Below are 24,190 nucleotides of genomic sequence, written 5' to 3'. Positions count from 1 at the left end.
CTACTCACCTTTTTGTTACTCTAATACTTATTGATATTATTATTTTCAAAATAAATATTTTTAAATATATGTGGACACCAGGCTGCTCTGTTTTTAATATTTAATGAAGTCATGAAATGTCATACCTTGCCTAAGAAATAAGTTTAAAACAAAAAGCAACTTAAATCCATTAAAAAAGAAAGCTTGGATTCTTTGCTTCCAGTTTTGTCCCGTATTATTAATTTATAGTCTCATTCTTTCTTCCTTCACTCTTATGAATTGTCTTACAAGAATAGTATATTCCCCTTGTCTCAATGAACTAAAATAAAATTGAATTAAGTTAAAATTGGTATTTTACAGAATGTGAGATTCTTTTCTTCAGAGAAAATATCCAATTGGTCAAGCAACGATTAAACTGTGTTTTAGAATTTTAGGTGTCATTATATTCATGATGATACCTTAGAAGGCATAGGCTTGTACCAAGCATCAAACTTGATTTTTATAATTATGTACAAAAAAGGAGTTTTCATTTCACCAGTTCCCCGTTATTTTCATGAAAAAAGAGGAGTCTTTATTTGAATCCCTAGGACTGGAAAAAGTTTTTGAATGGGTGGAATATTGCAGATAGCTGAGCCCCTCACTTGGAAGGAGTCTGTTCTAAGGTACCTTGCACAGCTTTGCATGGTGATGTAGTCATTCCAGTGAGGAATGCTGATGACATCTAGTGCTTAACAGATTTGGTAATTTCAAGACAATACTGAATTGAAATAATTGATACAATTCATACTTTTAATGGGATTACAGTACTCAATAGAGCATCTGATGAATGGAAAATGTTCCTGTCCGTAGTCGTTTTTTTTCACTCCACCACTGAAATGCGTTTTCCCAAGAACTGCTTTTCCCTCTGAATATTCTTCTTTTGATAGCCTGTCTGGATAATCCTTTTGTGAATTTGCTGCTTCTTCTTGCCCCAGTTATAACAATACTGTGTGAGGGGAACTAGATGATCTCTGAGGCTCTTTCCAACTCAAGCCTTTCTATTATTTCCAGGATTTTATAGCTACATTTGGTGGCACAGCATGATTTCCTAAGTGGCTGAGGAGAGTGGTTAGTGAGTTTTGGGTACCTTACCTTTCTGCTGAGATGTTGCACACCTTGTCTTCTGAAAGGGATAAATATCCTCTTTTGGAAAATCAGGATTTTTAAGTCCTTTGGATTGGACTCCCAAAATCAAGTAATTTGGTGCTCCTAATCACTTCTAGAAATGCTGTTTGCTCTCATTTTGGTTTTGTGTTTCAGCAGTATGTTTCCTTAGAGAGATAATAAATAACATTTTCATCAACCTATCTAAATAGAGATAAAATGTTTTAAACAATAATAATTTGCATTTTTAAAAAGTTGTCCATTTTTTTAAACATATGCAAGTAGTGAAATCCAGTAACAAATTTATGAAAGTCCAGTCAATAGCAGCTTTAGATCTTGAAAGTTCTATGTTGGGAAAGGTAATTTTTTCCATGTTAAAGAAAAGTGTGTGATGTCAAACAAAGATCTTTCATAAAAATCTAAAAGTTTTTACTAGTTCTGTAAAGGCTATTGTGAGAAGAAGGTGACAAAATGTTTAGTCTTTAGTCATCCATTGTGCAAAATATTTAGAAACAAAAAGGTTATAACTTTCAGGTTTTACACAGTGGCCTGTGTTAAGTATCAGTCCTCCAAGGTAGTTGAATTCATCAATAAATTGCAGCATCACTGTGGGACCTGGGAATCTGTAACGGTGATCAGACCAGTCCCTTTCCACATTTTGAATCTTTGTGCAGGAGCAATAATTCACTGTTCTGTAAATTGCTTTGTTGAATGTAGTCCCTTTTTTCTTTTTTTTTTTTTTTAACTTGCAACATCTGAACAGTCACATCACAAGTGCTTACTACTCAATATGCTTTGGTGGTCATCTTCAGTTGCTAATTTTGTAGATAAATGGGAAATTATTTGGTTTTAGTATGTAGCAGCTGAAAGTCCTACATTTATTGCTCTTGTAATTTTGCTTATTTGAAGCTGGACAGAGTTACATAAATAAATTTGCTGTAGTAAAAATACAGCACAATGCCGAAATCTTTCCGAATTCAAGACAGTTTGGGCAGGTGTGCTTGGATGGATATCTTGGCTCTTGTTGTAAAAATTATGCTGCAGCTGTAGCAAGGAGGAAATCTTGAAACAGGAGGAGACGTCTTAAAAGCTTTAGGGCAAAGTGCCACATTAGCTGTTATTCCTCTGCTTCCATTTCCTGAAACAACATTCCTTTGAAAACCATAACACTAAACATTTGTGAAATAAATCAAATTCCTCCATCAAAGCTTTGATTGCTACCTTGCCATGCTTAGTTAATAGATTTTTTTTCTCCCACAAAATATGTAGCATCTGTTGCAAGGATATGAACTGTTTGTTTAAAGTCTTACTGTGGGTTTGGCATCAGCAGCACAGCTCGGGCACAGCTTTTCCATTCTCTTCTTTGGAACAGACCTTGATGTACAATGTGACTAGAGGCTTGTGGCATACCTCATTGTCCCTCTTCTCTGCTGGGTTTTTGTTCCTTATACCAGCCACGTTCTTGCATCTCTTCAGCTTCAGGGAATAAAATTTCCAAGAGTCAAGCTGCACAGGGAAAAGGTGGAGGAGTTATGGCTCTGCTGTACCACTTCTTATGTGTACAGGGGAGAAATTAAGGGGGGAGGCTATTGCCTCCCTTATTAATTTTGCGTGGCAAACCAGTACAGGAACATGAGGATGTGTGTTCCCTTCCAGATCTGGAGAGGAGAACAAAGACAAACCACAATTCACACTTTAGATTTTTAAAGAAGCATAAACACTATTTAAAAAGGTAGTTTAAAATACACATTCTACATAATTTTCAAGATGCAAAGTTAATGTGAAGATTTAACTAATATTCTTAAAATATTCTTCAATGTTTGTCCAACTCAACTATTCTGTCCACACCATGATGCCAGAAACTCATGATACTCCTGAATATGTTTTGTTGTAAAACAGATAAAAAACTCTGTAGCTCTTCTTAGTAGGGGAATATACTTTTTCAAAAACTTCCTAAAAACTTCTCGGAGTAAGGATGAGTACGGAAGTTTACTACCATAAAACACGAGCACAATGGTGACAACAGGAAAAAGCAGGAAGCAGCAGATCTTTTGTTTGTCCTGTGGCATGAGAGCAACTCTATGTGCTACACATAAAAAAATCACATCTTTTCTGTCAGATAGTATTGGCTATGCTACAGGATAAAATGCATGTAAAATAGATATGTTTCTCACTAATGTCAAATGAAGTAGCTGAAAATAAGATGTACTTCTTGTGAACGAACAGCTTGAGATGTATACAAAGCTTGAAAGCAAGACAAAATCTGCAGTTAGTACAATCAGTGATATAAAACTGACCTAAAGATTTATTTTTAATGTGTATTTGCATTATTTATACTGGGCCTCCCTATGTGCTGTAACCATTTAAACTAATTAGAAGATACACCCAGATGCTTCTGCTTTTTAATATTTTATATAAGCAGATTGTCTTGGATAAGGAAAACAATTTATTATTGCAAAACTGCCTTTGACTGATGCTGTGTTGTTATCCATTAATATTTACAATACAATTATACAATGGTACAAGACCTTAGTTAATGCATATTGGGTAGTTTTAACACAGCAATTATTTTTTTATGTTTCCTAGTCATGTCAGTATAACATATGAGAAGACATTAGACCTCAGGGTTTTCAATCAAAAAGACTTTTCTTTCACAGAGTCTGTGTTTTGCTTAGAAAATATAATAGTTTTTTCTAAATGTTGGGTCTTTGATAAAATTCCATGTGGAAAGACTCAAGCTTCTGAAAATCTGATAGATCTAGTGCTGAAATTGTATCCTGGTGCAATTCTAAACATTGAATGTCCTCTTTTACTGATAATTCTGCCTGAGAAACACTGAGAATTAGATTGATAACATCATCGTTTGCCATTTCACCTGCTGCTCTGAAATTAAATTTGCATTTTATGTTTAGTATATTTAACAGAACAATTAGCATTTAAGTTATTTTAAGTTACTAACCTCTTTGTGTGTGTGTATGTATATATATATACAGTAAAAAAAGGAATAAGGAAATATAAGGGGGAATTAACTGTCTGCTCTTAATGAGAAATGAAAGCTGATTGTAAAGAAGAGAGATTGTGTGGTTGAACCCTTTCCTGAATAAATGAGCATTGCCAAAATCAAAATACTTGACACATGTAAAACAATCTGATTGTTGTATCTGTTTTGCCATTAGCTGAACTGCTAGAGACAATAAGAACATCAGAAACTTCTACTTCTTTAACAAATTCTTTTCTTTATTCTCCCTTGGTCATACAGTCATTCCCAGCACAGCACTGCAACGCGTCCACCCACAGTGAGCTTGCAGCGGACCATTTCTGTGGAAGGGTAAGATGATTCTCTGTTGAAGCTGCCTGTAGAGCTCTCAGATACCACTGAACTACCCACATACACATAGCTGTTCACTAGATGTGGTTTTGCATACCTCAGTGTTTAAGTCTGTGAGATGAAGCAATAAATAGTTTCAAGTTAGTGCTGATCCTTTCTCAATACTCACACTGAAAGGTTTGGTTTTCATGGAAATGGGCTTATCCGTCACAGAGATATAGTGGATACAATTTCTTCAATTCATCTCACTTGACTAGTGTTAATATTTACTCGTGTTAGCTGTAAAATGGTTACCACTAATCATGGAAATACCTAGTGAACTCTTGGTCTGTTTTCCTAATATATGCATGCATTTGTTTTGATGAAGCAGTGTCCAAAACCAAGGATGAAGAAGTACTGATAGAGAATATTAATCCTGTGCTGGTGTGTATCTGTGTATATGAATGTGTTAACTGTAGAAGCATACCTCTGGGTACATGGCTGACTCAATTATAACTAAAATAATTGGGTAAAATGTGAATAATTCACAACCACAGTTAATATCCTTGCATCTTTACAATATTAGAAAGGCTGGTATTTAACACAGAAACACAGATTTTGTTTGCGCTGACTGACATACTTTACGTAAAATGCCAGATATGTTTCTCCCATCACATAGAAATGTGGAACTGTTCAAAATCTTTAGTTGGCAAGGGCAATAACTTGTCATTGGCTGCTCTCAGGTCATGTTTCAAAGCATTTCTTTGTTGTGATAAAAGTGAGAATACAAAGTTTCCACAGAGGAAAGATGCCATCTTGTTGTATTTTGATTTCTGTTACAACTGTACTATGGTGCAGTGATAAAACAAAGTGGTAGATGTGTAAAATAATCCAGTGAAGCCTGAAACGGTTTTCTCAGAAGTCTCAATTTTTTCTTTCTTATCTAGATCTAAGATCTAAGATTTTTAGTCTTTATTTAAAATATGTTAGTTAGCTATGGTAATTATTTATTGAAAATTGGCCTGAATAATGAAATTGCTACAGTAAAGGTGCATGTGGCTTAAGGGCTGTCATCTGGAAGATAGTTTTATAAACAAAGTCCTTATCATCCAGCCATCTTCCTCAAAACAGGGCCAATTTTAAGGTGGATCAGGTTGCTGAGGGTCTTGCCCAGTGAGGCTGTGACTATCACCAGCTGTGGAGATGGCACAAATTCCTGACAACCATTCTCAGTGCTTAAACACACTCCTTTTGGATTTCTTTTTCTTTTCTCTCTAATCAACAGAGAGAGTCATAGTAAATTCCCGTCTTTTCTTCAAATCAACTCATGATGTTTGAAATAAAACTGAACTGCAAGAACAAGTTTGGTGGTGAAAGCAGTGATTTGTTAGTTGTTATTGAAAAAAATAAAGAGGGGAAAGAAAAAATTATTTGCTCAATGGAGATTTAAGGAAAGAAATTCTATTATAATGTCTCTGGCTTGGTCTACTGGGCTCCATAATTCAGGAGGCATCCTGTAGCTTTTAACTCCTACTGAAATTTGGAAATCAATCTATCTACATGAATTTTTAGATAAATTGCAGAATCTGTGCTGGACACACAGACAACTTGCATATATTGTGCATGAATCATTAGAGCACAGAAAATCTGCAATTGACACCACAAGTCTCCTGCTGTTCAGGGGGGCAGAAGAATATCAGCTTGTAATTATTACTAATCAACTTACGTGGAATCGTATTTCATTTCACTTAGGAAAGTGGGACTGTGAACCTATTCCACTGCTGAGCAGAAATGAGTAATCAGCTCAGCCCTAAATATTTCATTATGTTAAAACTGGCTTTATTTTAATGTTTTTGTGGAGCCCATGCTGCCAAGTGTGTTTATAGCTAACACAATTTTGAGATCAAAATAAAGTTCTTTTCCTTTTTAGGAAGCATGATTCCATCAGTAGAGTTCTGTGTTTAGGAGACCCATTTTATTGCTTTTGAGATGCACTTTGTAAACAGCTGCTTTACCTGCAAGGCATCCCTGGCACATGCTGACATTTGTACCCTGCATGCTGGCTCTGTCTGACTGACTGTGGAGTCACTGAAGGGATATAATTATCGGGTCCTATGAATGAGAAATTAAATTTGGGAAGGTTAAAGAAATACAGAGGGAATTGCGTTCAGTGGCATTTAGTCCTTTCCACACTGTTGATTATGTGATAATTGAGCTGGTCAGAATAGATTTTTTGAAAAACTTGAATAGTTTTTTCAATTAGGTAATGGATTCATACCTAAAACAATTTTTCTTTTTTTTTTTTTTTTTTTTTAAGGGAGGGCTTTTGTAGACTTCATGTACAGCAACAAAATTATTAGCAAGGTGGAAAAAATAAAGATGTGTTCAAAGATTATTTTTTCTTTATATTCAAGCCATATATTCTTCAAAGTGTAATAACTGTACATGAGGTTTACAGATTTTTATGTGTACAAAGGCATTAACTTCAGGAGTGTTTGAGGTCATTATTAATGCAATCTCATTATTAACTTCCCTAGTGGTTTATTTGCATGGTTTAAAACCCAAGAAAACTCTAATGTTTGAATTCAAAAATATTGTGTTTTTGAGTTTTTGGTTTTAATGAACAACCTCAGCTATAAGTGTTCAAATCAGGAAAAATATTGATTGAAAACAAAGCCCTGAGTTTTTTTTTTATTCTTGCTGTACTATTTCACAAAGCTGTAATGTTAGTGATGTCTGATAGCTATTCTCTCTGCAGTTGATATCCGCATTAAATTGTATTTTGTGTGCTACCAGCCATCTCTTAGAAATTGGGATTTCAGCTTATTTGATAGAGTGTTTTGACGGAAATATTACACCAATTTTTCAATATGATCGAGTATCTGAAATATATATAAATATTTATATGTAAATAAACAGCATTTGAACCATGACTAAAGGTAAGAATTTATTCTTACAGATATTACAGACCACTTCGTGTTTCAAAAGCTTCTTCTACAGAGTAATTTTGGATGCTTGCTACTAGCTCTCTGTGTATTGATATTTCGAAACATGGCTTAGGGGCACTGCTATTTTTAGGTATTGTCCGAGCCTTTGAATACTTCCTCTCTCCTGGCAGTGCATTTGTTTACAAACTGTAAAGCTGGAGCATTCATGGTAATGAATGAGAGCCATTGAATGCTTTAAGTAATAGTTTATAGAAAAGTGGTTTCAATATGGAACCAATAATTTTTAAAAGCAGAATGCAAAGCAAACCTTTCTAGTATGGAGTTGCCTGTGTTGGGTGTAGCAAGTGGAACAGAGATGCAGCTTTCAGGATTTATTTTGATTATTAGCATGTAAATCATGCACCTCCTGGAACAGGGAAGAGAGACAAGTAGATTATGTGAGACAAAGTATAAATGAACAAGCAGACAGGAATAATCATATCTCTTACAGAACTAAAGAGCATATTAGCTGTCCTACATTATTGCTCTGGAAATCAATGAGATTTCTCAAACAAAGGAGACATACTCCTGTGCATTTAAAGTAAATGTCAGGTGTCATGGTAAGAATACAGATTAGTTTTTCAAATAAGAGATTATTCCTGTATGCTAATTCCAGCTTGCTATCTGCAGGCAGAAAACAGTGCCTGGTGTGCAGGCTTTAATTCCTCTACAAAAGACAAAAAAAAGAGGACTCCTAAAGTCTGGAGGTCTTCCTGCAAAACAAATACAGTTGCACACGTATAAGCCAGTGCACTCATGCATACATCAGTCAGGTTGAAACCTGACTCCCAGTAGGTTCCCTTGTATTAAATATATTTCAAAGATTATGACATTAGACATGATGTGTGAAGAATAAATGCATTAAAATTTTAGTCAGTGTTAAAATTAGAATAAAGCATTGCTTCTACAGTTAATGCTAACATTCAATCAACAAGAAATGCCAAGGAATCCATAGTCAAATAAACAGATTAAATACTTTTTTTGAGCAGAATGGGTAACTGTACTAAGGAAAAATGGTATTTTATTATGTCATATGATAAATGAACATCTCATTAAAGGAGGAATGCTTAGTTGTTGGTATACCAACATTTAGCAAAATGAAATAGTAAGTCACTAATTAATTACAGGTAGTGAGAATGAACACTCTGCACAAGGCCAAAGCATTGTCTCAGTTTACGAATGTGATGTTGCTCTCCTTGATATGATGGTCAGTGTGACAGCAGTAGATAAAAAGAAGGTTCCCTCATTTTTGCTATTAAAAAAATTAATACAGGATAATACTAATTAACGTCACAATCAGGAATCAGACCTCACAATCAGGTCAGATGCAACACTGATGTGTATCACTGATGTGTGCAGCTCTTCAAAGCTCTGAGATGGTATAGGACTGGGAATTGGAGGAAGGAAAGTCTGTCAGCTCCCTGTCACTGCCAGGTTCTGGTGTTTTGGAAACCATGCAACAAAGGCAGAGGGAAGGAAGGGGGAGGAAGGCTAGGGGTAGAGTTGTGTCACATCATAATGGAAAGATTTTGCCAAGCCTAAGAGGGGAATAACAAGGGGAAGAGGAAAAGCTAAGACGTTATAGAAGTGATATTGTAATAAGACAGCAGATGAGATCAATACAGACAGATTTTTCTTCAATTGTGTGAAGCAGAGTTGTAGAAGGTATGAAACAAAAACTGTATAAGCAAAGCTTGGTTTCACCAGAACTCAATGTCTTTTTAAAAAAGTGTGTATGCGTATTCCAGGCCTTCAACCACTTAAGATTTCATATTCTCTTTTGTGTAATTAATCAGATTTTAAAACATCACACACACTGGCACATACTCTGTCCATACAAGCTTCCTGTTTTAAATGCTGTGAAGAGTGATCTCTATTTGAACTACCTTTTTTAGGTCCTTCCATTATGAATGTCCTTTGGTTGCCAGAAATAAATATGCAGTTATTTATTAGAATTTTTTGAATCGTGAGAGGAAAATGAGAAGTATTCTTCTGAAAGAGAAATGGCTTGATCAGCCAGATGATTCTAAGGTCACTGCTCACACAGTGAATTATCAGAAGCAAAACACCATATTCATACTGCTCAAGAGAAAGGGCTTTGATCCTTTAGATTTTGGGTGGGTTTTTTCATAGAATCACAGAATGCTTTGGATTGAAAGGAACCTTAAAAATTGTCTAGTTCCAACCCTCCTGCCATGGACAGGGACATCTGTCACTAGACCAGGTTGCTCATATCTGCCTTGGACACTTCCAGGGATGGGGCATCCACAACTTCTCTGAGCAATCCATTCTGGTGCCTCACCACCCTCACAGTGAATATTACTTTCCTAATATCTAATCTCAATTACCCTGCTTCAGTTTAAAGCCATGACCTCGTGTAGTATCACTGCATGCTCTTCCCCCTGATGTACTAGTACCGTGTGACTTTAACCAACTAATAAAATTTCTCACTGCTTCAATTTTCCCTCCTGCTATTTGCTACTTTTAAGTAGCTGGGATGGGGATTTTTGCATTATATATGTGCTTTGCACAGAGGTTGTGGAGCCTTAGATGTCTATTGATCCTACCCTAATGCAAGCAGTAAGATAAATAAATATTCTTGTGAGCTTTTTGTGATATGTGTGATTGTAACACCAAATCAACATGTACATGAATGTATGTATGCTTTCAACACCCTTTGTGAAGAAAACAGCTTTTTTGAAAAAAACAAACAAACACCCCAAAATCATCATCATCAACAACAAGAAAAGACCAACCAAATCCACCTCGCCCCCCCCCAAAAAAAAAGAAAAAACAAAACAAAACAAAACAACCAAAGCAACAAAAATCTGCAGACAAAGCAAGATCAAAGCCATATTTTTAAGTCTCTGCAGATTTGGGATAACTCATTGACTGTATATAACTGAAGAATTCTCTAGGGTCTGATATTTGAAAGCACCCAGTGTGCTTCATATTTCTGTAGATGTGTCAAAAAGTACAAAATCATGTCAGTACTCCAATTTATAGATAGGGCAAAAGAGACACAAAGAGTTGTGCCAGTGTGAGATGAATACTAAAACTGACTCTTTTCTTTAACGTAGACAGCAGTACAAAATAAGCAAATTAAACATGGGTTTTCTTTCAGTTAATTGTTATAAGAATTACTTGTTTTTAGAAAGCTCTTCATTTATCAGTCCAGTTTTAATCTCTTAAATTAAATCTATAATTACTTTGCATTCCAGTCTGTAGAAGAATGATAGGGAAACTCACATTTTTTGTTATGTAATTTTCTGTTTGTTAAAAAGTATACTGATCAAACCAAATATTCAATACAAATGTAGTAAATAAAAAGTACTGGCTGTTTTCAAGATAATGAACAAATTAAACAAACATGAACAAAAAAAAACTTTTAAGAAGGAAAATACTGCACTTCAATTTACTTTTGGTAATTACATTTTTATGACAAATTTTCTTAAGTGTAGACATTTTACCTACTCTGGTTTTTTACTACTTATCAATTTCAAATAATAATTTAGTAAGTCTTTGCTCCTACATCAGGCCTGCAATTTATAATGTGCTTTACAGAATCTGTTCTGAGGCATTCCCTGAAGCAAATAACCAAGTCCATCCAAATTGATTCTGCCATTGATTTCTCAGCCTGTAAATTTGTGTGGATTGCAGTGTTTTATTTGCTCCTTTGCTCTTAGCTCTACTAATGTGAATTTTCCTTTCTTCTTTCTCTATCTTTTTAATTCCTTCCCTCTTCTCTTTTACAGATGCACTGTCTCCCTTTATCCTGCTCTCTCTTTTTTTTGCTCTTTTCTTTCTTTTTTTCCCTTTTTATTTTTTTTTTCCCTTCCCTTCTGCTGCCTTCTGTCAGTCCAGGAATGTTTTCATCTCACACTCCTTTCAAATTTCTGCTTGATTTCCCCTGCTGCTCTTCTCTGTTTGTATTTTGTATAAAGCTGCAGGAGGGTATAAAAGATGCACACATGAAATTAAAGTGCTAGTACACTTTTTTAGCACCTAGAAACTTACCTTCAGCCCTATTTATCACAGAAGAAATTACAAATGGGATAAGTAGTTAAATCTGGAGGCAGAAACATGCAATTCAGAAACACTGTATGTCCGACTCTTCCTTTTTCCAGGGTAGCTACAGAGTGCCATCTATTGTCTCCAAATAAAACATTTTCATAGAACCACAGAGTATCCAAAGTTGCAAGGGACCAACAAAGATCATTGAAGTAAAACTCCTGGCCCCACGCAGGACAATCCCACGGATCAAACCGTGTGCCTGAAAGTGTTGTCCAAACACTTGAACTTTGGCAGACTTGGTGCTGTGAGCACTTCCTGGAGAGCCTGTCCCAGTGCTCAGCCACCCTCATTTTAAAATAAGTTGCCCTGAAATTACCTTGGCCTTAACTGCTGTTTTCTGCAGACAAATACACCTTCTTACTGAGTGCATTTACTGCAGGAAAACATGGTTCACATTTGAGTAACTTTTCTGTCACTTCTTACTCTCCCATCCCCGTGTCATCTTTAAGTGTTTTATTCCTTACCCCCTTTACAGCATTTATCTGCATTTTGTCTCATGTGTGTAAAACCTACATTAATAAAGATTTTTAATAAAGGCCAAGGAGTTTTTCCTAATGTTGCTCCCCACATATTCAAGAAAAATTGGAGAACTTGTTCTTAAATCTCCTTAAACATCATATTTAGAGTGGACTGTAAACTTTTATATCAGGCAATAAAATTTGTAACTTTTCATCTTCAGCTTTACCAAAGCTAGTCTTTACACTGAGTGTTGCTAAAGCACTGGCAGATAACTAATTTCTGCTTTACTCAAACCATATCCTGGATGGTGGCTGGCATTGAAGTTTGTTTGCTAAAGAAATGATTTTCCTAATTTAACTTCATGAGTTTTATATCAATTTGTGTACTTTTTTGTTATCATCATAAGTACTTTTTTTTCCATTTTCATACTGAGTACACTGTGCAAGTGGGAACAATTACATATTTTAAAAAACTTATATATTATACTAAGATTAATTGTCATATACCTTCTACTTCCTATAGTTTTTGCGGTACAGTCATGGCTAAAGGTTATTTTTGTAATGATGACAACAACACTTGTGTGATCTTGAGTTCACCTTTCAGATCCTACTGGATACTCAGATATTTAAGAAATATAAAGAAATGTTACGGATGGTCAGCCTCTATACAGCCAAGATTTGAGTAATGGCCAAAATGACCTGATTAGGCAAAAGAGTAGGAGCTGAAACTCATTGCATTCTAATCACAGCTTCTGACATTTCCCTGTTATTGTCTGAACTTCCTCTGAACATAATCATCCAAGAGCAGAATGTGAATTTTGCTGTCAAAAGGCCAAAATTATAAAACAGCACTGGCAGCATTTTAGGCATAAATCTGCTGACTTGATCAGAGACAAGGATTAATAACTGGGCCAACATTTTGTTGAGTTGCACAGCTTACTATTCCGTAGATACCCAGTTGAATTGACCTAGTTTTGCCCATAGCGCTGGCTTTCAACTATTTGATCCAGGCTGCCTGTCACATGTGAAAATAGTTTCATTTTGAACAAGATCTCTTCTGATTTCTCACCAGCAGAGCATGCAAATAGGTTGGTTAGACTTTGCTGCCTCTTTTTCCTCCATATTCAGGTAAATAATAAATGGCACTAGCTCAGCTCTTGCAAAGTATTTCTGATGTGTAGGACACAAAGATGACAAGTGTTACCGTATCATTTTGTAGATGAGGAAAGTGAAACTGGAAGAACAAATGACTTGCTGAGATCACTCAGCAACACATGGGCTAAGCAGGGAAGAGAAACCATGCTTTCAGCTTACTGTCCCAGTTCAGCTCCAACCCCCAGGGCACACTTCTAATTAAAGACCTGTTTAGACTTCCTAGATCTGGATTACATTATGTCTACTCTGCACATATCTAAGAAGGTATTAAAGGAGTTGCTACAAGGCAAATCAACAGCCATTATCCAAAAGAAAAGAAACTCTGACTTTATTTTCTGATTGTTAAAATTACTTCAAGAATACACGAACTCAAAACAATATATCTTTTTCTCACAGCTGTATTTTAAAAAGTTTGTATTCTGACTTCACACTGTTAAAAAAAGAGGGTAGGATTAATACCTTGCTTTAGCTTTTTCTTTCAAAAATATTCAGCTTCAGATTAACGTTCTGGAAAGTTGAGATATTATATCAAGATCATGATATGGGGATACAATTTGAACATTAGCACTGGGCAAAGATGAACAAATGCCTACTGATTTCAGAAGTATTGTGTTAGGATAAACTCTCCATGTCAGGATAAAGTCTACATATGTACAACCATAAGATTTAATTCGCAGCAAATAAAGCATCCCTTGATTAATCTCTTCTCTCTTTTTTTTTTTTTCTTTAAAATTAAAATGGAAATGAAAAAGCCATTTGTGTGATGTAGGACAGCCATATAGTATGAAGGAAATATTGAATCTTTTATACAAAAAGCATTCTGGAAAATTTTGCTGTGTATGGTGTGTATTTGTGTTGCTGGTAACTTTTATTTGTAAAAGTAGAGAATTTGAAAAAATAAAGAATGAGCAGAACACCCTATTTCTCTGGGAGGAGTCACAGACAACATGTATGTTTTTGGGAGCACTTGCAGGGCTGGGCTTAAAATTTACACGTATTAATATAACAGCATTTACACTTTTTCTAAAACTTAAATTGTTAGAGATTTGAAACAGAGTAAGTACCAACAAATGTAGCAGGTGTGTGCATATAGGAGTGTGTGTGCTTATGTTTCCAAGGGAAAGCCAGATCTGAGGCCTCATATGTAAAGTTTGAGAATAGGAATACTTGGGACTCTTTCTCAAGGATGATTGCTTAGGGAAGTTATTTCTTTCTGGACATAAGTTTTCCCATCAGTAAAATGCACGTTATGTTTACATCCATTGGGGCATATTTTCAATTTACAAAAGAAAAGTGCTGTATGAGATGTACCTGTTATTATTTATTGATTTCTATCATAATTAATAACATTTTCAACAAGTACGGCAATATCAGGTATCCCTTGGGCTGGTTCAGTGATAAAGCTACAATGCACTTTACAATTGTAAGCTCCTGAGAATGTCAAAACAGAGTTTTTAATGAGATTCTGCTGTATTAGCTTGATCATATAACTGTTATTTGCTCTAAATCTGTCAGGATCAAACACAGCTGCCACTGCTTTGCCTGGAATTTTAAGTTTTTTCTTTGTTCATTTGTTTAAAAAGCAAAACTAGAACTAAAATAAGAAGGTATCATATGAAGACTAATTCTCATTCTATATATAGTATTGCTATAAATTAGATTATTAAATATATTCACTGTTTTATTTTTTTTTTTAATAAATCTGTCACTTAAAATAGTGAAGATGACTGCAATGGGATGGAATTAACAGAGCTGTTTGGATTCAACCATGAGGAAAAAAAATAAAATAATGCTGGTTGATTCCTACCTCATCTGTTCACCAGTTAACATATTTATATAATTTGTTAAATGGTTTCTTTAGGCATTAACAGGCCACTGTGTCTTAAGCAAAATATATTATGTTTAAGATGCTATGAAAAATACATACACAGTAAGAGGTTTAAATGGATAAACATTATCATTTTGTTTCTAAACAGAGAGCCTCGAAAAATCATCCTGCACAAGGGCTCCACAGGACTTGGTTTCAACATTGTGGGAGGTGAAGATGGGGAAGGCATTTTCGTGTCTTTCATCCTAGCAGGTGGGCCTGCAGATCTCAGTGGAGAACTGCAGCGAGGAGATCAAATTTTATCTGTAAGTATTTCTGTTGGGCTTTCCTGACCAAATTTTTTTTCTATACTGCAAGGGACACACAAAGAAGTCTATTTCGTTCCCATTTTTTGAAAGCCAAGCTTAAAAAAATTTATTCCTGAATATTTTGGTCATTTTTTTCTTGGTTGTTATAGCATTTTTCAATGGTTACTTGAAATTAACTCAAAATGAGACTTTTCACTGCTTAATGCTATCTACAATATGATGACTCTGCAGAGAGAACCTAAGCACAGTGCAGACCTAAGCATCAACCAGTTTGGCCCACCATCCAGTTCCACTTTTCCCAAAACACATTACTGAGTCCAAAGATATTTCTCAATTTCAGATTTTCTTGGAGGAGAACAAACAGTACATCGAAATCATCTGTGCTGGGGCTGCCATCTAGTGTGCACTAAACTGCTCAACAGGCAGCTCAATATAAGAAGGAGATTAATTAGGTTATGTTAATTGTCTCTTTTCCTCTAATGAATCTGATGATCCCTCTGAAATTCTTTTTCAAATTTTAGAGGATAAAAGGCTTTGTAGCCTGAGGTTATATTTTGCATACTTAGTCTCAACAACATCCTTTAAGATTTTCTTTCATGTATATATTGATGCCAAGCATTTAAAAACCAGAACATTTATGTTTCAGGCCCTGTCAAGTAATTGAACATATGACTGAAACAATATGAATGTAAAGGATTTTGCATGACAATGAAAGCCTTGAAAATGTAGTTAGATATCCATTCGCATTGTGCTGCCTTACAGAAAAATAAACTATCCCAAATCTATACAGTTGTGACTGTTTCATGCAAAGCACATCAATAACCTTAACGCAAAGAGCTGAAACATGGGAATTATTTATCTCACGAGTGATGGACCCACTAGGCTGCAGTGTCACACTGCCTCCCAGTGTCATGCTTCCTCTCCCTGTGAATCCTGCATACTTGTCTGCACTTTGGTTATAGTTAAGAGTGGATGTGGTTATGCAGCACTTTCCTGATCAATGTTTAAATTCATAAGAAAGCTGGATATGGTTTTCCTATATTGCTAAGGAGTGACTGGGCCTATTCTATGAAAAGTGAAATTACCTTCCAAGTGAAATTACACCACCAAGTTTTGGTGTAAAAAGATGGCTGGAACTGTTTTGCAATACAAAGAGAATCCGGTAAGTTATCACTAAAGAGATGCAATAACATGACCTGATGATTGGAACAGTGTGTTATATCTAGACCTGTTCCTTAGAGCTGCTAAAAGAAACTACGATAAAGTTCAAGTAAAAGGTGTTTAGGTGCCTGTGTGAGTTGACACAGGCAGGCAGCTGGAGCAAGCACAAAACCATGGCTGAAATGCAAAGAGGACATTTATTTCATTACCTCGCTAACTGGAGGGTCCTGAAGCAACACCCCGGTGGAGACACATAAGCAGGAACACATAAGCACTGTTAGGCTCTGTCCATCATTGTGGGCAGTGGGCCTGCTGTTTGCACTAATTTATCAAGGACCTGTACACTTGTAGTTTAGAACCATGCTGTGATCTCCCCTGTGCTTTTTTATGATCTCTGGACTTTAATCTTCTTTCTCCCTAAACAGGGAGCTCAAGCATGTCCATGAGAGTGGGTCCAAGTCTCTCTAAACACTTATGTTATCTCTGCATGGAAATTCTACTTCTCAAAACAGACAGAGGATAAACAGCAGTAGGCGTAATATATGAGGTTTCCCACACTGTTATTCTCCAGGCCTTGGCATTCCCAACTGCAAAGTCACTTGAACCAATCCACCATCCTCCTTGCTATTCTTTCACTTTTAACCCTGTCCTCCCAACAGTGCCTTAAAGAGTTCTTCAAGTAGAAAGTTTTTAGGAAGCTGCAAGAAGACCAAAATAGACACTTATAAAGTTATCAATATGAAGAGATAAGGAAGTCGAAGACCTGTGCCAAGAAGAGCACAGACAAGAAACTCAAAGAATAAAAATAGAAATTTCTTTAGGACAAATACACACTCTATTTTTCTTTGGTTAGATGCAGCAAAATAGGACTGACTGACAGAACACTATGAGATCAAAGCCTTTTACAGTACATTGTATTCAAATGAACTTCAAAGAAGTTCAAATTTAAAAGTCCATTTTCCTTTATTTTTAAGCAAGATATATTTAACACTGTAGAATACATCAGCAGTTGAAATTTTAAACTCTGATTTTTTGTCTGTCTCATAGTGATGTTTTCCATAAGTTCTAATTAATATTACCAGTGTTGCATCATTATTTACTTGTCATGCAAGACTTGTTTATTTGTTGATTGAGCAGAGAGGGATGGAAACTATTACAAATTAGACTGCGTACATATCCCCAGGCACTCCCCCAGTCAGGCCCCTTATTTAGTCACAAATAACTATTATGGATCCATTTTTCTATATTTAACCAAAACCTGTTTCATGAACAGACTCCATTTATAGCTCATTAATCTTATACCATTGTCTAGTGAAGGGTCCCAGACACCTTAATTTCATAAGGGCAGCACAGAAAAGGTCTGTTTCTCTCTGTTTGTTCCTTCTCGTCTCATCCCTCAGAAACATTTATTTCCCCACAGAAATAGTTTTCCCATTCGTTTCTCAAAGCATGACAAATCTGATTTACAAGAACAAATGGTATCCTTACAGCTGCTATTTCCAATTAACTGAAGCTTGGTTAAATTTATTACAGATAGGAAGCATAGTAAGTGATTTTAACTTTAGAGATCTGGATTTAATTTCTCATAAAATTGGTATTGCAGAATTATAATGAAACCACAGGAGTTGTATTGTGATATTTTATATATTGTTAAAACCTGCTATGATCTGCTTTCTGGCCAACCCCTCTAATCTTTATTCTCTTTCAGAATGCTACTTCCTTCATTGCTTTTTTTGTCCCTGCCCATTGCAAGGGAGTTGAACTAGATGACTTTTAAAGGATCCTTCTAACCCAAACAGTTCTATGATTCTGTTTAATCCTCTAATTTAGCCAGTGTCCTTCTCTGTGACCTTAGGCAAGGTGCTTCATTTTTCTAAGTTTCCCAGGTGAACAGTGAGGATCACAGCACTTTCCTAATTCATGCCTGTGCTGTAATTATGGAAAAGTGTTGACTGGTTGAGAGCTGTCTATGCTCACCTCTGGGAACATATATATAAAAATACCTAAAATAGACTGCAAATACTGGTGAGACCCAGCAAAGATCTGCCTTTATATGCATTACCTTTGAGTGATACACTGGATATATACAGTCCCACAATATACGTAGCCCAAAAGGCTTGGACAATCCCATAACTTATGTCTCAACTTCTGCCTGACTGCTGGGATGTGACGGGGAGGGTCCAAGCCTTCAGCCCGCCAGGGGCACTGGGAGCAGCCCTGGCCCCATGGACGAGTGAAACTTGAATTTGTTTTTCCCAGATACCACCAGGCGGCAGCCCAGGATCAGTAATAATAGCGGTCTGCCTCTGGAAACTGGCTAGAACCTTAGGAAAAGCAGCAACAACTGGATTTTTTTTCCATTTTCAGTTAATTGATTGGAAATGTTTGAAACTTATCTCAGAAAGCAGACTGATATTCTTAATGCGTCTGTGCAGAGAGACAAAATGAATCCTATCAGAACCTCGAAGGTCAATTGAAGAATAATGGAAAATGTTCTGTGTCAAATAGTTAAAAGGATTCAAATAGCACAAAAATGAATTGTAATGTTACATTCATAAGAAGACAGTTTTCCCCCCCCAAAATGTAAGATTTTTTTTAAATGCTATGGTTTTTTGCTATAATTCAGTATGCTCTTTTGAATTGCCACCAAACTAAACATTTTTCTTCTCATTTCTGAATGTCTTCAAAATGTAGTAATACATGCATCATCAATGTACACTAATAACAGAATATATCACTCCCTACACTATTTCCTCTATTAAGTATATTGTAACTATTATCAAGGGGCATTTTGAATTCTGATTGACATCAATGCTTGATTTATTACTTTTAATCCAAAGGAAACAGTTTATAATATCAATGGAAGAATTTATTTCAATTTAGAGCAGTGGAAACGAGGTGCCAGCATGTTAAATGATTTGTATAAAATCATTTTAGAAGTCTGAGCCAAGTCTAGACTTAGAGGCTGCCTGAACTCAGATCTAACCCTGAGTTCTCCATCTGTTAGGAAAATGCAGTCTTCAATAAAAATAAAATGTAATGTTCTCTGATGCCTTTCTTGCATATTTAAGTTCCACTTCCAATGCTAAGGAATATATTGCCTATTAAAACAGCAATGGGAATCCAGTGTTGGTTAGTTAAAGTCACCTGCATGAGAACAAATTATTTCCATGAGCCATATGCATAAAATGTCCATAATTGTGCATACGCTCTGAGAGAAAGCAGTACTAATGTTATAATTTTAGGAAAGAGGTACATAGTGAATACACTGCAATTTTTAGGGGAAATTCCTGGGGAGGCAGGAGAAGCAATATGGTCCTTCTCAAAGAAAAATTGCCACTTCATTTTTTGCCTCACAATCTCAAATCAAAATCATAATAAAACATAACTCCTTCTTTTAGGTGTCTTAACTTGAATCTTTCAAAGCACCTTCAGTGCCAAGTGAGCAACTCTTTCGATAGGTATAGGACCTGAAGCACAGAGAATTAGTTTACGCGTGCAAATTCAGCAGCAAAATTCAGATTTACAATCTCACACAAATAATTAGTGCATATTTCTCCTCGAATTCCTACGCCAAAATTTCTTTTCAAACAGTTTTATAATTTTCTACAAGGCTGCATCAAGGTGAAATTGTATACAAATGAGCTAACTGAGGGGAATTAATAGCCTTAAGGAGTTAACAGTGAGTATTAGCACTTGAATCTTAACTTTTGAAATTACTGAATTTTAGGTCTTTGGACAAGATTAAACCTCAGACTAAGATACTTAAATTTAAACATGTACATGTTTGCTGGGTGTCTGCTTGCCATTAAAGTCAGTGTAGGCTAGGGAACAGTTCAGCTGGCCAACTGTGAGCTGTGTAGAGCAAGTTGAATTGCTCTGGAAGCTTTGTTATCTGTATTGACTTTAAGCTGATATACCACATGAATTCATATCTATATTTAGGTATCTTAAACTGAATCTCACATTTCAAGTGTGTATGCCCTTTTAATATATCTTTGCTTTTTCATCTAACATTGTGCTTGCTTAATCACAAATAAAAGTAAAATAAAATTGAGGATCATAAAAGCAGCATCAGTTTTATTTCATTCTCCTGTAGAAATGTTTATGCCTTGTGGTTCACAGTGGCTGGATGCAGCGTGACTTGTAACCTGAAAGTAGAATCAAGAGAAAACGTGCACTGCTTGCTCTGGAACAAGATAACTGCTCCCAAGCAATGCATCCACAGTTTATCTTAAGGGAATAAAATAAGCTTCCTGAAGGTTAATTGCTGAACAGCAACAGGAAAAAGTGGAAAGAGAACAGGCTGCACTGCAAAGAGACGCATAGTACTCTCTTAATACTTCAATTTTCCCTCTCATCTAACCTGAAATAGATGAATGAACAGATGAAAACAAGCCATTCTGTGTGATATTCCTGTTGATCAAGTTTAATATCAGGATGCATTTATATATATATTTTTTTTTTCCTTGCAACTTTCTGAGAGTGAAACAACTATGGATTGGGAAAGGGCTAGAGGAGATACTCTGTGGGGTTTTCTCCCCGGGCAGATGGAGCTCGTTAGCCCATAAGGCAATCCATCTACGTCCTGAGGACCTCGCTGCCACCGTCCAAGCGTGCTTGGCCCCGGCAGATGAACCTCAGGATTAAAGGGTGGGCTCAGTTCCGCGCACACTGTGTCTCACCTAAAAAATCCAATGTGCAGGCTGGAAGGTGTAAAGACCTTCCCCGGTTCTTCGTTCGCGAAGAGACTGGCCATTATACATGACATTATATATGCTCACCAGTAGCTGAGCATCTCCCTTCAGTGAAAATTATAAAACTGTTTGAAAACAAATTTTGGCATAGGAATTCGAGGAGCAATGTGCACTAATTATTTGTGTGAAATTGTAAATCTGAATTTTGCTGCTGACTTTGCATGTGTAAACTAATTGTCTCTGATCTTTTGTACAAGGTTCTCTCTTGTAGAGGGAAGGTGTTCTCTTATACTGATCAGATTTCGACTTGCGTCTGTGCATCGTCCTGCTGTCATTTTTTGTGACATATTTGCTATCCCTTATGAACAGTTTAAATACTTCTTTTTACTTAGTTCCTTCCACACAGCTCCTACCCACCCTCTCACTCACACCAGTAGCGAAAATACAATATGCATTTGAAAAAACAGAACATTATTGAATTTCTACTTCAAAATGTGTCTGTATAGGGCAAGATAGAGTGTAAGGGTTCTGTGCTTATTTATAGCAAATATTTATGCTTTATATTTGCTGCAGTTATATTTGACCTTCCCTTACTTTGGTGCAAAGACGCTTTCAGCTTCCTAATTTAAAATGTTTTTTTGTTCATGTTAAAAACAGTTAAATTACATAGGGCAAAGAGTCCATATAGTTACCTAGTTATAAAACTAAAAAAAAATAGCAAATACCATTTAGTTTTCCTTCTCAGATTTTCTTTTTTCTGAAATGCAGCTGGCTTGGAAAATGTTTGAAACATTTCTATAGGACCTGGAATCTTTTTTCCATGGAGCATCAGTTTGACACCCTTGTGTAATGGTGTTAGGATTGTAACAGATACTCCCTTTGCAATATTATTTGCAGGGATGCTGAGTAGATCCTTAGGATGCTTACTTTCCTGTAGTGATGTGAGTGCTGTATGACTCTGTCCTCTGGTGTAGGACAGACTGACAAATTCTGTGGCCTTCAGCTGTAATTGCCCATAAAGACTCGGGTAATGTTTTTAGTCAGTATGGTTACTATGTTAACGAGCTTTGTAGTAATGTATAGAGCACTGTATGGTATATATTGAGAATGTTAAAATATAATCAGTGCAGTGATTTAAAGGGGTAGATCAATGCCTGGACTCTAATTTTAAAGAAGTAGAATTTGTTTGAAAATTAAGCAAGAACTTGTTGCTAAACATATTGAAAGGATCAATACTGAATGGTAGTTGATATATAGGACGGGTATAAGAAGAAAATCTCTAGAAAGAAAATGAGCTGAGAGCACAGGTGTCATCATATGTTAATGAGATGACACCAACCAAAAGGACAGCTAGATTAAGCACATAGTGGATTAATCTAAATTCAGACTTTGCTCATGCTGCGAAGCACAGAGCCCTTTAGTCCTCCTCCGTAGCTAACAGAAAGACGTAGCCACTTCTGAGTATAACTTACCTTGCCCTAAAGTAGACATTTTACATGGGTCAGGTGACCATTTTGTGGTAAAAATTTATATTTATATTTCTTTTCACTGATTATAGAGAATTTGGCATGATTGCCATTATTGAAATAGATCCTGTCCAAACTGACCAAACATTCATGAATCTTTTTGGTGGAGAGTATGGAAAAAGAAGCGTAGGTCAGATAATTTCAACTTTTATTCTTAGCAGTAAGGAAGAACAGCCTAAAAATGGGAGACTGAAACAATGAAAAGCAATTGTCTTTTGAGTGACAATAGAATGTAGTGGCAAAGTTTATGCTTTTGTGCTGAAAGGAAATGAGGAAGTAACATGAACTTCAAAAACAGTTTACTCTGCATTCACAGTGGTGAAACTCAAGTAATCAAAAAATGAAAAAGTAATTGAAAAACTTAAAGCTAATTTAATCACTGTGGCTGTAACAACCCAGGTCCTAAAAATGTATGTTAGGTAAAATTTGGGAAAAATTCAGAAGGGCAAGATGTAAAGGGGACGGTAACTTCCAAGAATTAGAAAAGGTAGGAAGAAAATATTTGATGAAAATAGAAAACCAAGCAATAAATTAGTTTCCCAGAGTTGGAAGAAAGGCTGTTTAAAAGTGTGACCATGAGAGTTCAAATCTTCAGTGCATTAATGCATATTTTTTGTTGTTTCCTCTTTAAAAAAAAGATGGATTCTATCATCCAGTTAGGACAGTTATGAAGAAACAGAGAAAAGTCTTTAAAGTGGACTAAGGCAAACCCAAATTAGAACTTAAACAAATTAGCTATTGAAAATAGTCCTTGTATACTTAAGGAATGAATACCATTCATAATTTTATTTGAGTCCTGATGGAATATTTGAGAGTATCTTGCCCAATTTTCAGGGAAAACTCTGGGAGAAATAATCAATCTATTTGCAAATACTTAGAAAACAGAAGGAGAAGTTATAATCCCAATGAATTTTGCAAAAATAGATTGTAAAATATAATTCCCCTTCTGAAAGAACAGCAGGCACAGGGCTGGAGAAGAAGCCATAAATGTCATTTTATCACAAACTTTCTGCCCCTTTAAGCTGCCTATCAACATTTTCATACAACCCCCCAAAAAACACAGAGAAAACTAGATAAAAGCAAAGATGTTGTAATGGCAGGATTTAATGGGAATATCTGGGGCACACCACCTGGTTAATACAAGTTCAGACATTGCTGGCAACATTGGGAATTCTCAGATTTGAGGATGTTTGAAATGGCTATAGGTTTCCAAGAAACCTCAACCTGTTTATGTTTATATGGGATCATCTGGGTGCACAGTGCTCTGCCTTTAGAGAAAAGCTTATCTTCATTTCTTAGAATACATGCGGACATATGTTCCGTACATGATGAACAAAAAACATTTCACAAAGCTGAATCACTTATGAAGCATCCCTGTATGAGAGGAGATATTTAGAGGTACAGAAAGCCACTGGACACCCAGTGAAGAGAAGCTGGATAGACACACAAATTTATGCTTTTGAAAGCCTTTTCTTTTATATATTTAAAGAAATGGCTCTTTGAAACCAAAACAAAGTCTCTTTTCCCATGAAGCCTTGAAGTTTAGAACTCACTTCAGGAAAGCCCT

The 24,190-nt window shown here is 35.9% G+C and overlaps 1 protein-coding gene across 7 annotated transcripts in view; it reads left to right on the top strand.

Annotated features, from left to right (window-relative positions):
* The window catches only part of LOC114057774 (disks large homolog 2), a 496,327-nt gene that overhangs the window by 258,957 nt on the left and 213,180 nt on the right, over window positions 1–24,190 (top strand). For 5 of the 7 annotated variants that reach the window (XM_027884447.1, XM_027884445.1, XM_027884449.1 and 2 more), the window contains 2 exons: window positions 4,382–4,450; window positions 15,080–15,236. In XM_027884447.1, the coding sequence (XP_027740248.1) occupies window positions 4,382–4,450; window positions 15,080–15,236 (226 nt within the window). The remainder of the gene's footprint in view (window positions 1–4,381; window positions 4,451–15,079; window positions 15,237–24,190) is intronic. The other 2 variants (XM_027884448.1, XM_027884450.1) reach the window with 1 other exon arrangement.

Source organism: Empidonax traillii, unplaced genomic scaffold, assembly GCF_003031625.1.
Source record: "Empidonax traillii isolate 1590-97213 ecotype Southwest subspecies unplaced genomic scaffold, ASM303162v1 scaffold146:size911690, whole genome shotgun sequence".
Taxonomy (NCBI): domain Eukaryota; kingdom Metazoa; phylum Chordata; class Aves; order Passeriformes; family Tyrannidae; genus Empidonax; species Empidonax traillii.
This window is presented reverse-complemented; position numbering and strand designations above follow the sequence as displayed.